Here is a 14,128-nt window from a genome sequence, read left to right as displayed (position 1 = left end):
ATCAGTCATATAAAACACCACATTAACAGAATGAAGGAAAAAAACGTATCATCTCAGTTGATGAAGAAAAGCATATGGCAAAATGCAATACTTGATCAGGGAGAAAAACAGAAAATAATAAATTAGAAAAAAGTTGAAAAATTTTCTCAACATAGCAAATGACATATGAAACATCTGCAGCTAACCTAATAATCAATGATAAAAGTTTGAAAGTTTTCCCCCTAAGATGAGCTACAAGACAAGGGTGCCTGCTTCCATTACTGCTGTTTAACTTTGTACTAGAAGTTTTAGTAAGAGCACTTAAACAAGAAAAAGAAGTAAAAGACATGCAAATTGCAAAGGATAAAGTAAAACATGTATAAGATAACATGATCTTATACATAAAAAACTCGAACAAATCTAGAACAAGAAATTTACTACAGCTAATAAACAACTTCAGCAAAGTTGTAGGAAACAAAATGAACACACAAAAATTAGTTGTGCTTCTTTATATGAGCAACAAGCAATCTAAAAAGAAAATTAAGAAAATAAATCCCTTTTTAAGTACATCTGAAAGAATAAAATACATAGCAAAAAATTTAACCAAGGAGGTTAAAGACTTATCAACTGAAAACCACAAGACATTGCTGAAATAAAAAGACACAAATATATGGAAAGATATATGCACTTACCATTAAAATACCAATACTCTAAAAAGCCATCTAAAGATTCAATGAAGTCCCTGAAAATTTTAATGGCATTTTTTCTTGCGAAAATGGAAAAGTTGATTCTCAAATTCACAGGGAATTTCAAGAGGCCTTGAATATCCAAAATCATATTGAAAAAGAGTGAAGTTGAAGGACTCGCACTTCGTAATTTCAAAACTTACAGTAATCAAAACAGTATAGCACTGGCATAAAGATAAACATTCTCACCAAAATAATAGAATTGATAGTTGAGAGTTAAACCATACCTATACGAATAATTTATTTTTGATGAGGATGCCAAGACAATTCAGTGGCAGAAAAAATAGTCTCTTCAAAAAATGCTGCAGTCACAACTGGATATCTACATGGAAAATGATGAATATGGATCTCTCTCTTGCACCACATACAAAAATTTACTCAAGATAGATTAATGGTATATGACAGGTAAAACTATAAAACTATCAGAAACAAACATAGGGGAAAATCTTGGGTTTAGCAATGGGTTTTTAGATGTGATACCAGAGGAATAAACAACAAAAGAAAAAAAATAGAATTCATCAAAAAGTAAAACTGCATGTATCAAAAAAAAGTGATATTATGACATAAACAATGCACAAAATGTTTGCATTTCATACATATGAGTAGGGTACCCAGAATATAGAAAGAATTCTTACAATTTTCCAACAAAAATACAAACAACCCAATTTAAAATTAGTCAAAGAGTTTGAGTACATATATCTGCCAAGAAGATACACAAATGGTCAATAAACACATGAAAATATCTTCAACATTGTTAGTCATTGGGAAAATGCAAAGGAAAATCACAATGAGAAACCAAACCCACTGGGATAAGTGTAATTCAAAACAAAACAAAACAAAAACACAAAAGAACAAGTGTGGCCAAGGATGTGGAGAAATAAAAACGCTCACATATTGCTGGCGAAAAGGTAATGGGTTCCGCCGTTATGGAATACAATTTGGTGGTTCCTCCAAAGGTTACAGATAGGATTACCATCTGACCCAGCAACTCTACAAATAATTGAAAACAGGTGTTCAAATAATACATGTGCATGCATGATTAGAGCAACACTATTCAAAAGAGCCAGGGTAGAAACAACTCGATATCCACCAGCTGATGAAGAGTTGAACAAATACCAGATAGGCCCAAAAGGAATGAAGTACCCAAAAAGGTGTGAAGTAATGATGCAAGCTACAGTGTGCATGAACCTTGAAAACATTATGATAAATTTAAAAAGCCAGACATAAAAGGTTATATATTGTATGATTCCATTTATATGAAATATCCAGAAATCCACAATGACAGAAAGCGTAAGTGCGGTTGCTAGGAGCTTAGGGCAGGGAGGAATGAGGAGTTACTGCATCATGCTTACTGGGTTTCCTCTTAGGGCGATGAAAATGCTTTAGAATTAAATAGACAGGGTGGTCCCACAACATTGTGAACCTACTAAATGCCACTAAATGCTCACTTTAAAATGGTTAATTTTATGTTATGTAATTTCACTTTAATGAAAAAGAGAAGAAAAAAGAAAAAATAGTGAATGGCTCAGATCTGTTAAAGTTATCTGACTTTACACTAATCTTATGATTTTAACTCAAACTTGCATTTTAGTTTTAATTTTAAATAACCTTTGCAACCATAGTGTTTTATGTCCTTTTAAATAAGAATGTAAATAATTATTTCTCTTATCATTCCTTTAAATCAAGCTAATTTATGTCAACTAATAACTGTGATGTGAACTGCAAAATTATTTTGTAATAATATAGTGGATTATTAGTATGCTAGTTACATCAAACATTAAAAATATATAATTTCATATCTGGCGTTCATAAATGTCTTAATTTATGCTATGATATTTTGTTAAATATAAGTGATTTAAATTGTCAAACTTTGCATCTTTATTTTAATTGGATATGGGTTGACATATCATCTGTTTGATACACATGAAGGAGATTTTAAAGGATAATATAAATTTCCAATAACCTTACATTTGCCTTATTGATTGAAGAAAAGGGAAGTATAAGAGTTGAAAACAAATCAAGACACGTAATTAAATTCAAATAGTAATAACAGAAGCATCAATACGTAAACTTATGCATTTGACACACAGTTATGAGGATGTGCCAAACACTGTTGAAGGGACTGAGATTTAATATTCATGATTTTAGCAAAACATAACAGTCATTGCTAAGAGAATATGAAAGTAAAAGGATGTAAAACTCCTCCTATCACTAATTTATTCTTAGTAATAATGTTTCCTATATACAAAACCTTATCCACTTAGCTTTGCTTCCGTGGAGAATCACAAAACAGGGAAAAGGATAACTCTCCTATTTTAGAACTAGATTTGTAAAAGTCAGTTCTCTCTCTCGCTCTCTCTCTCTCTCTCTCTCTGTGTGTGTGTGTGTGTGTGTGTGTGTGTGTGTCTGTATGCATGGATTTGAGAGTAGGCATGAACAATCATATTACATTAGGGTAAATGTTATGCTACTTTTGCAATTTATTGATTGTTTCAAACCAGTAGGGATCTTTCAGCATGTGCTTTCTGCATGGCATTAAGAAACGGTCCTTTAAAACTATGATTCTTTATCTCTGCTAACTTAAGCAATTACTTGGCAAAAGAACTTTATTCCATCCAACTCACACAATCCCACTCATACACTTTAAAATGTACACAAAATCATGGGTGTATTTCTACATTTCACTCAATAACTAAATTATCAATTTACGAAGGACCTACATGTAGCCTAGCATTTACTGCAAGCAGGGCATTCTTCAAAAGAAATGGCTTTCCAATTTAATTACCGAAATATAACACATTTTATATTTTAAAAACGTGAATTTTTCCATATATCAAAATTCTCTTCACAATAATATAAATTTTTATTAATAGATACATTTAAAAAATAGAATTTATAGAGTATTTCAGCTATTGAAGTACGTAAACAGTTAAAGAAAAACAGGAAATGATCCAATATAATGTTATCTATAATAATTTCTATTTCATAACAGTAAAAAATGTAACTGTGTATTCTTAAATGAATGATTTTATAAATAATAGTAAGATTTGGAAGAAAAACAACATACTATATCAGGAAAATTTAGTAAATGGATAGGTTTGCCTGCTAAACCACTGACTGGAAATAAAATATTTTTGAAGTCAAAGTTACTAAATAAAATAAACATATTGTAATTCCTCGAATATGGATTACTGTCATTAATGCAAATTCATTAGGAATCAACTTTAAATCAACTTTAACTTTTAGATGAATTCATCATTTTCCTAAGACACATCAATTACTGCCCAGGCACATTAACTTTCTGAAAGCGATTCATTATGTGAAGTGAATGAAGGGATTCAGTTGCCAGAATGACTTCAGTAAACAAGCTTCCAAAACAATTCTCCTGAGACATGGGGCTTTTCTCAAAAGAATATGGACCACTTTCTCCAAAAACGTTTTGTTTTCAAAATTATCATTTGCAGTAGAGAATAAATGGACTTCATATCAGTGGAAGAAATGAGCTATTATAAAGAAGATTTTGTGCCATATATTGGATAAAGCAAATCAGCATTGATACTATAGATACTATAGATCATACTATTTATACTATAGATCATATAAAAATAATGTCTGGAAATTGCAAGTCTACGTTTTTTTGTCACAGAAAAATCAAGACTTCTCTTGATAAATATTACACTTGTGTGTTTGTTCTCCTTGGTTATTATGTCTTATCCTTTTGTAATGAGCACAAACCCCACTTTTCATTTCCCTTCCTCTCATTTGTCTTATATCTTTTATCTGTCCTCCTGAAACTTCAAAAATGTGAACAAAGGGAGGAAAGGGAGTGTAAGAGCATGAAAAGAGTTTAGGACCGGAGAGGTATCTAAAGTTCTTTTTTGATTTCTCAAGCCCAGAATTACGTTTTTCTGTGTGTCAAACTCCCCTCTGTCTATGCCTCTCAATTATGTGAATATTCGCTATCCGTTCATCCTGACTTCTAGATTCTAGCTTCCCTCTCTTTGTGCATCTATGAAAACTCATTCACCTTTATTTCTTAGTATTTTTAGTATGATGACTCATGCACACAAAGTATTGATGTGCAAATGTGGAAAACTGCAATTCCAGTTGAGGGGAAAGACTTTTCTTTGGTGGACAACTATTTCCACATATTTTTTTCCTATTAACCAACCAACAATTATTAACAGGCCTCACCTCCTACTTTGTGTGGTTCCCTCTAGCACCTCACTACTTGGAAGTCTGATCTAAAACAAAAGCAATGGCATCACCAGGAAACTTGATCAATACTGAGTATCACAGACATCACCCCAGCTCTATGATTACAATCTGCATTTTAAGAGATCCCTGGATTATTCATTTGTGCCTTAAATTTGAATATGCACATTAAAGTATCTCAAGTGCAATTGTGGGTCTCTGAATTCCAAGTAAATAAATATAAACTATTTATCAAAAGAAAATCTGTAATTGCTGATATGATTGAAAGAATGCTAATAATGCAATTGTTCAGTAACCTAATTTTCTGTTTCTGTTGAGCTAATTCTTCATTTCCTATGCTGATAATTATGATGGAAATGTGCTACTAGCATATGTCAGAGAAACCCCAACCAACTGACAATTTTATAACATCTACGATCAATATTTTGAAAAGTTTTTGTTGTTGTTATCATTGTTGTTTTTGGAGATGGAGTTCCTGCTATGTTGCTCAGGCCAGTCTCAAACAACTGGGTCCAAAGAATCCTACCTCACCTGCCCAAGTAACTGGCACTATAGGTGCAAACCACTACACCTGGCTAACTTCATGACTTTTATTCAAAATCCTATATAAACTTCTTAAAAGGCCCCTAATATTTCATAAATTTAATTTTGGCAATTCATCAACATTATAGTGAAAGAGAAAGAACTAGTTAAACTATAAGTAATGTATAATGTGTGGTCAAGTTAATTATTGGCAAATAGAATCTAATTCCAGCTAAGGTATGAGTTCAGTGTTATCCAATCCCTACCATTTTTTAAATTATAGATACATTTATTTTTCTGGATGTTAGAGTTTTTCTGATTTTCAGTTTATCATTAAACTTTCTCTTTCCGGTCTTGTATTTACCTAACTACCCTAGTGGAGGTTATTATTGATGTTAGATTACAGACTTTAGGATCCATACATTTGAACAATGGAATATGATCTCTAGAATTTACCACAGAGAATTTCTCTATTAATGTTCCCACAGGTGCCTCAACAAAAATGACACCACCAATTATTCTCCTAATTTCATGCTTCATTAATTTTAGGCTATCGCTAAAATTCTTTTAAAATAGTTTAGGATCAATCAATGTTATTCTTTTAATTTGTTTCCTGAGTATAAATGCTGTAAAGTAGTTCCCCTATTTTTAATTCATTTATTTTGTCTCCTATCATAGGGGATGTACTGATTATCCTCAGTGTTATGAATTCACTTAATTATGCCCTTTAATCTTAGTGCAAAATATTCTTGATTTTGACTTGTGTTTAATAAAAAAATTCTCCTGAACAAAATTATGTAAAATTACTTTAAAAAATAGAAGTCTTCTTTCTTTCCTTCCTTCTTCTTTCTTTTCTTTCTTTCTTTCTTTCTTTCTCTCTTTCTTTCTTTCTTTCTTTCTTTCTTTCTTTCTTTCTTTCTTTCTTTCTTTCTTTCTTTCTTTCTTTCCTTCCTTCCTTCCTTCCTTCCTTCCTTCCTTCCTTCCTTTCTCTCTCTCTCTCTTTCTTTCTTTCTTCTTTCTTTCTCCTTCCTTCCTTCTTTCTTTCCTTCCTCCCTCCCTCCCTCCCTCCGTCCCTCTCTCTCTCTCTCTCTCTCTCTTTCTTTTTCTTTATTTCTTTTTCTTTATTTCTTTCTATTGAGACAGAGTCTCTGTCACCCAGGCTGGAATGCAGTGGTGCCATCTCGGCTCACTGCAACTGCTGCCTCCTGGGCTCAAGCCGTTCTCCTGCCTCAGCCTCCCAAGTAGTTGAGATTGCAGGCCTGCGTCACCAAGAAGCCCAGTGAATTTTTGTATTTTTAGTAGAGACAGGGTTTCACCATGTTGATCAAGCTGGTCTCAAACTCCTGAACTCATGTCATCCTCCCGCTTCAGCCTACCAAAGTGTTGGCATTACAGATGTGAGCCACTATGCCCAGCCATCTTTCAAATAGTATAATAATAAAATATTGTGGCTAGTTTTAGAAACTTATCCTTAGATACATACCATGGTAGCATCATATACAATTTTTTAACTTTAATAAAATCTAAAGGTTTTTTTTTTTTTTCTAAATAGATGATGACATAATACATAATTTCTAAATAGGACTATCACATCACACCAGAATGTTTGTTTTTAATTTCTATAAATTCATACTTTCAATGTCATTTCTGTTTTTATTTAATAGCTTTTAAATTGTGATTTTAATATGTATGTGTCTCCATTAAAGCTAAGCATAAATATTAATATCAGTTAAACTCAGTGACTAGCAGGTTGGCTTCCAAAAAAATTTCTAATGCTAATTTCTTAACTGTCTGTATTTTCAAACCATAATTTCTCTAGTTTTTGAATAGCAATGTTGGGAAATGTTCAGATTTTTTTTCCAAATTACAAATAAGTCATTTGGAGAAATGTCTTCTGATCAGCTACATTCTGAAGACTTACCAGTTATGTTCTCAAACTATGCTGAAATACTCAGCAGAAATATAGCATAAGCATCTACATATTTCATGTTAAAAATGTATGTGTCATGGTTCATCAACTTATTTTCATTCAGCAAGTCTTTGTTGTACACCTGCTATATGCACAGGAGGTGGCAATGCATTTCCTGAAATCAGTAAGACAAAATTGGTTCCACGAAGGGAACTAGGACAAGTAAGAGACACCAGTATAATAATTGAAATCTTGCTGAGAAATAGAGGCAGAGATCCTTGGCTGACAGTTCTAAAATGACTGCCATGGCTCAATGTAGACTGTGTAGACCAGGTTACTAACCCAAGTGGAAAATCTACCCCAGAGGGTTTTGTGTGGCCAGAACAATATTTCTAGTGCTTTGAATATGAATGCCTCCCAGGAAAGCACTGCTCTCCAGCTAGGGAGAGGTACTGCTTTGTTTTTTCACCCTGAACCTAACTCTGTCACATTTGCCTTCTTGGCCCCTTCTGTAAGCCAGAGGCCCCTGGGCTATAGCAGGAGGCCACAAGCCATGACCTATGAACCAAATCTGGCTCCAGACCTGTTTGTGTGCCTCCCATGAAATATTCTGTATGGTTTCGAAGGCTTATAATTTTCCAAAAGGATATGCCACAGAGACTTATGTGGCTTACTTAAATAGTTTAACACATTTACCATCTTGATCTTTACAAAAAAAGTTTGTTCATCCCTAGTCTAGAATAACACTCCCCATGTGTTTGTTGATGTACTCATATATAGACTTATTACACACGCACATCAAGTAACTTATATTGCCAGAGAAAATTGCGAAAGTCTTTGCAATGATCAACAAAGATTCCTGGAGGTTGTGTCTAACACATTCCTCGGGTAAGGTTTTCTGATTCTATAATGTCCTGCAACGTTGATATCATTAAGATATTTTACACAAAACCCTGTAATTTATAGATGATCCATGGCCATGCAACTGATTCTTGTCCATAAACGTGTAGGACAACGTTATTTTGTGACAGTGCAATTTATTTCCCCACCCATGATGGAAGAGCCACTCTTGCATCCATTAAGCACATTCATTTCGGCATTATTGGGTGCCTAGTTGTATGACACTTAGATTCTCCTTTGAACTGGCTGTAGTAACTTACTGGTTTCCCCATTAACTAATGGCATAAATAAAATAGTTGATACATGTTCTTTTTATGTTCCTATAAAGTTATGAGCTTACCAACTTTCACCCTTTATATATGTTAACTTATTTATGTTCTATAGATATGCTATTGTACTAATATATATTATAAACATAGAGATTCAAAAAGAGCTTTTTGAACACAGTGTGACATGCACACCCCACTTTTGATGCCACTATAATTTTTAATATACTTAAATGTTTTAGCTACCTTGATCTTGTGAAAGAAAACTAAGAAAAACTTCTGACAAATAGCTCAAATTATTGAATTCACATTTTCTGAGTGTATTGAAGATGTTTTTTTTTAAAAAACTTTGTCATATCAGTTAGTCCAATAAGGACAGGTGGATTTTTTAAATGTTGGATGGAAATGTACATTCTAATGATCAAACATCACTAACATAATTTACTATTGTCTGTGAAATCAGACTTTCAAATGTAGCTGCATTTCTCTTCCTTAAAGCATACTCTTGGATTTACTTATGTTTTTACAAATCTAGGTCTTAAACATCTTTGCCATCATTTATAATGCAGACTTCATGCTGAGAAGAGCACTCAATACTGCCACCGAAGTTCTGTTGTCTGGTGTCGTTTTGTCAATTATGCTGATGCCAGGGACCATGGAACAGTGCCACTATTTCCAAGAGCATCAGCAAATCGAAAGATCTTCATGCAATGGTTGTTCTAGAAAAGTCTACTACATTGGTTTATGCTTTAAAAATAGTTACTACCAGAGTAGTAATTTTCCAGTCTGTCCATTAAAAGTTCAAGTGTATTATCGCATTTTTTAAGTTGTAAAAGGATGATGTACACATATCCTTAAACATAGTATATAAAAGCAACTACTCAATGGAGATTTATGTGATAAGATTACTCATGTAAATAAAATTATTTTTCTATGAATTAATAGTGCAATTTAAAACTGGAAGGCATTTTCTTTAAAAATGTATTCCCTATACCACTGAAATTAAAAAAAAAAATCAAATGTAAAGCCCTGTAAAAAGTCATACCTTTTTCAATTAATAGGGACTTACAAAAATTTTATTGAACAGTTAGAATATTAAAACCCAACATATTTTTTTAAAATTTATGTGGGGTTCTTAATGAGTAGCAGGTAGCTTTATGTCTGCCACAAACCTTTGGTAAATGTGATTTAAATGCAAATGTCATGTAGTAAAAGATCTTATATTTCTTTTACAGACTAAGATTCAAGCAGTGTTTGCACTAGTGGCCTTTACATGCTAGCACCTTCTTTCACTGCCTCACTCATGTATGGAACTTCTATACATATGTAGACATAGTACTCATACATGGTATACACACACACACACACACACACACATAGCGCCATGGTATTCATCCATGGTACTTATATACATATAAATTAACTCTTATTGAAATAGTGTTAAAACTACAATATGGTTTTGTGTTATGATAAAATCTACATTATTCCCTGAACCTTGGCATATTCTGTACACAGCTCTGATTCATTTGACATTTGAGGACATCATAATCTTGACATTTTGAGCTTCTGGGGAAGTTCCTGTTATACTAAGAATTTTGGCATGCTACTGTTCCAAAATAAGTGATTATTTTAGTTCCAGCAGATAGTCTGAATTTATAATGAAGAGGGTAAAAATCACCAATGCCACCCCCACCATCAAAATGATCTATACTTAAAAAATCCTACAGTCTTCTAAGTGATCAGCATACCCACTGACTTAGACCTTCGAGGATCCTCCCAGTTTCCAAGTTCTGCTTAGTCCTAGCCCAAATAACTACACTGTCGTCAAAGAGACCAGGTCTGGAATTGGTGTGCCCTGAGGACAGGTTACGACAATGCCAGCTCCAAATACGCCTCAATTTTTCCTGAAAGACACACTTTATATTATGACATTTTGGTACAACTGGAAAGGTGCCAAAATTAAATATATAATCAATTGCTTCTTAATCTGTGTCCCCTGCCACTTTATTCTTAGCAGTCATTATAGTGTTATATTTATAAAAATTTGTATGACTCCCTGCATAGACTCTAAGCCCACGCTGGGCGGGGATAATGATTCATTAATTACTATTCTCATTACCTGCATATAGAACAGTGACTGACACAGAGAATAATACAAATAAATGTTTGTCTTGTTTAAATAAATCAAATAAAAAGTATTTCTGTAATCAATCCACAGTCCATAATTGAGATGATTCTGTGCTTTTTAGAGTAGAGATGTCCAAAAAAGATGTCTACAGATTTATCAGTGTACTTATGTCAGAATCAAATACATTATTATAGATAGTTTATGAATCAGTACAATAGAAAATTATGGTCACGGACTATAACATTTAACTTTAGATATTTGCATTGCTAGGTCATGAAACACTAATACAATTTAATCTTGCATTTGCAATAAATCCCTAGATTCATGAAAGAATGACAAAACAATACGGAATTCAATTTTTCTGGCCATGTAGCTTTTAGAGCTTATATGAGTATGAATGACTCATATATCTCAAAACTATGAACTTATCAAATTCACCCTTGAAAACTGTTACAGGAATTGAGTAAGAAATAGAATTGTGCATTAAGATGCTATATGTAATTGAAAAATAGAAACAAGGAAAATAAAATTTGCAGCATATTGACACAAACCCACATTAAAACTATAAGACTGTCATTAAAAACACGTTTAAAAATCTGTAAACTATCAAAAAAATGTCCGCCTATAGCACAAACTATATCTATTGGCTTGGGGATAAAACACATCTAAAATTAAATTTCCCAAATTCAAATTAGGAATGTTATTCTGCTTTTAAGATTTATACCATAGGCTGGAAAAATTATTTGAAAAATTATGCATTTAATTAGCTCAAAAATAATCGTTCTGAAACTGACAAAAAAAGAACCAGAAACAGTGAGTTTCAGCTAAATTTAAATGTTTATGTAGAACTTACCATAGCTACCAGCAAGTGCTTATTGTATAGTTGCTTGAATTAATGAAAAAATCTTTATTGGAAATAAGATCAATAGCTTAGAAAATACTGAGACAAAGCTTTAATAAGAAACAAAAAACCAGAAAGGTCTATTTCTTACTTCATTTTTCTTCCTCCTTTTGGAAATCTCTAAACTGTCTGAAGATTTGTCATATTTTAACATTTGACACACTTTGTTTCAGATGCATGAACAACATTATTTTACATCCTAGTGGGCAGAAGAGCAAGGGGTATCAGGTATTAGCTAGCACAAAAGGAAAGAGCCAAATGTGGAGGTGTGTACCAGTGAAGACAGACTCGGCATAGGCATCAGGGTGAGATTAGACAGTGAGAATTTGCTCCAAGGAGCACCTATACCTGGTTTTTCTCTTGCAGGTCAATTTGTGACGTCTTGAAATCAGGACTTGGAGAGTTTGCACTTAATCTAATTTTCTTATCCAAGAGCTCTTCCATTTCTTTCACCTGGATCTTCAACCTTCTATTTTCTCTCTCCAGTCCCTGCTTTTCTGTTTCAAGTATTTCCCTCTTGTCCCATTCCGAGGTGTTTTCAGCTTGCAATCTCTCTAGCTACACGCAGAAAACACAAAAAAGCAGCATGCAGCATTTGCAATTGCCAAAAGGTAACGCCACCGACAAACAGACTCCCATTAAGAAAGGTTCATGGATATGTCCATTGATAAAATTTTTAAAAGAAAATTCTATTTGTTTGAAAACATGAGAAAAATACAAAAGTCTGAAGATCAGGCCAAACCGTAGATAAACAGACTGTTCCTCTTGGTTCACGTAACTATCTCTACAGCCATATGGACCATATTTTTCAAATACATGTGTTAAGTGAAAAACTGCTGCTCTTGGGAACACATTAATCTCCACTCTCAACTGATGAACATTCTCAGTGGAGAAGACACAAAACCATTTTGTAGGCAATTTTGATTGGATATATTCCACTTATTCATTCACTCATTTATCTAGGGAATAGATAGATGCTATATGTCTATCTTTCTATCTATCTGTCTGTCTGTCTATCTATCTATCCATCCATCCATCTATCTATGCAACATTCGCAGTTGCCAAAAGGTAATGCAAAAGGTAATTTCATTTTGGCCAGGCGCGGTGGCTCACGCCTGTGATCCCAGCACTTTGGGAGGCCGAAGCGGGTGGATCATGAGGTCAGGAGATCGAGACCATCCTGGCTAACACGGTGAAACCTCGTCTCTACTAAAAATACAAAAAATTAGCCGGGCGTGGTGGTGGGCGCCTGTAGTCCTAGCTACTTGGGAGGCTGAGGCAGGAGAATGGCGGGAACCTGGGAGCTGGAGCTTGCAGTGAGCCGAGATCACGCCCAGCCTGGGCGACAGAGTGAGACTCCGTCTCAAAAAAAAAAAAAAAAACGAAGAAAGAAAAGTAATTTAATTTTATATTGAAATACATATATTTACTTTATAATTTTGTATTTTAAAATTTTACATTAAAATATTTTCAATGTAAAATTATATAAAATTGAAACAATACTACAAATAAAATCTTACTGGGACACAGCCGTGCTTCACACTTTGCCTATAACTGCCTTCACACACAAAGGCTAAGTTAAACTGTTGAGAGAGAGACCATATAGGTAGTAAAGCCCTAAATGGTTACTTTGTGGTCCTTTACACTAAAGTTTTGTCTACCTCTGCCCTCTTCCCATGGTTCTCAACCAAGGCTGCATGGTATATCAACATGAGGAGATTTTTATAACCATCAATGACCAGAAGCCTACTTTAGAAATTCCGATTTAAGATAATTTTAACATCTCCTTTGGTTTTTATTATTTTAGTGTTTTTATGTTTTAAAGAGGCAATATCAAATGTATTTATTTTCTGCAATTTTATTACATCTAAGTGCTCATTATGATGAGGTGCAATTATATTCATCTGCTATAATTTTTTTTGTGGACATTGTAAGTAGAAGTGAATAGTAGCTTTTTTTTTTGCTGTAAATTATAGTCCTGAGCTATGCATTCTAATCTGACTTCACGATTTATCCTCTGGATAAGCTTAGTCAGGTAACTTCATCTACCCCAATGTGGACAATTTATCTAATCTGATGAGGTTTGTGAGAAGTGAAATTAATCAAGGTAATTAGAAAGCACTTTGTCTAGCAATGTAATACTTAAAGGAGAAACACTGTGGTAATATAAATTTTTTTTAAAAATGTATATTTCTCTCATATATTTGGGCATATGGACATCAATGTAATTTATTGCATATATCTATACAACAGAGTAACTCTTTACAGTAGAAAATCTATTAGAATCTCATCCTGGTTCCACCACTTACTCACTGTCTAATTCTGGACAAGACATTTATTGTCTTATTAAGTTTTCTTACTAGTAAAATTAGTATGGTACCATACATATAATACCATAAATACAATACCACAAATGCCACATTTGTGGTATTGTATGGACAGAAGAGGGTCAACTACTCAAAATTCCTTGCAAACTATTTAGGATGATTAAAGTATGAGGCATTTTAAAAATATCTCAAAAGGATAAACATTCTAAATTACTTGTTTTTACGTTGTTAATTA

The 14,128-nt window shown here is 33.3% G+C and overlaps 1 protein-coding gene across 7 annotated transcripts in view; it reads right to left on the bottom strand.

Annotated features, from left to right (window-relative positions):
• Nucleotides 1-14,128, bottom strand: part of CCDC102B (coiled-coil domain containing 102B) — a 288,333-nt gene that overhangs the window by 172,280 nt on the left and 101,925 nt on the right. For 6 of the 7 annotated variants that reach the window (XM_009192894.4, XM_009192889.4, XM_009192892.4 and 3 more), the window contains exon 6: nucleotides 11,915-12,124. The exons of the other annotated variant lie outside the window; for it this stretch is intronic. In XM_009192894.4, coding sequence (XP_009191158.2) covers nucleotides 11,915-12,124 — 210 coding nt within the window. The remainder of the gene's footprint in view (nucleotides 1-11,914; nucleotides 12,125-14,128) is intronic. 7 annotated transcript variants of the gene reach the window in all.

The sequence above is a fragment of the Papio anubis genome, chromosome 19 (genome assembly GCF_008728515.1).
Source record: "Papio anubis isolate 15944 chromosome 19, Panubis1.0, whole genome shotgun sequence".
Classification (NCBI taxonomy): Eukaryota; Metazoa; Chordata; class Mammalia; order Primates; family Cercopithecidae; genus Papio; species Papio anubis.
This window is presented reverse-complemented; position numbering and strand designations above follow the sequence as displayed.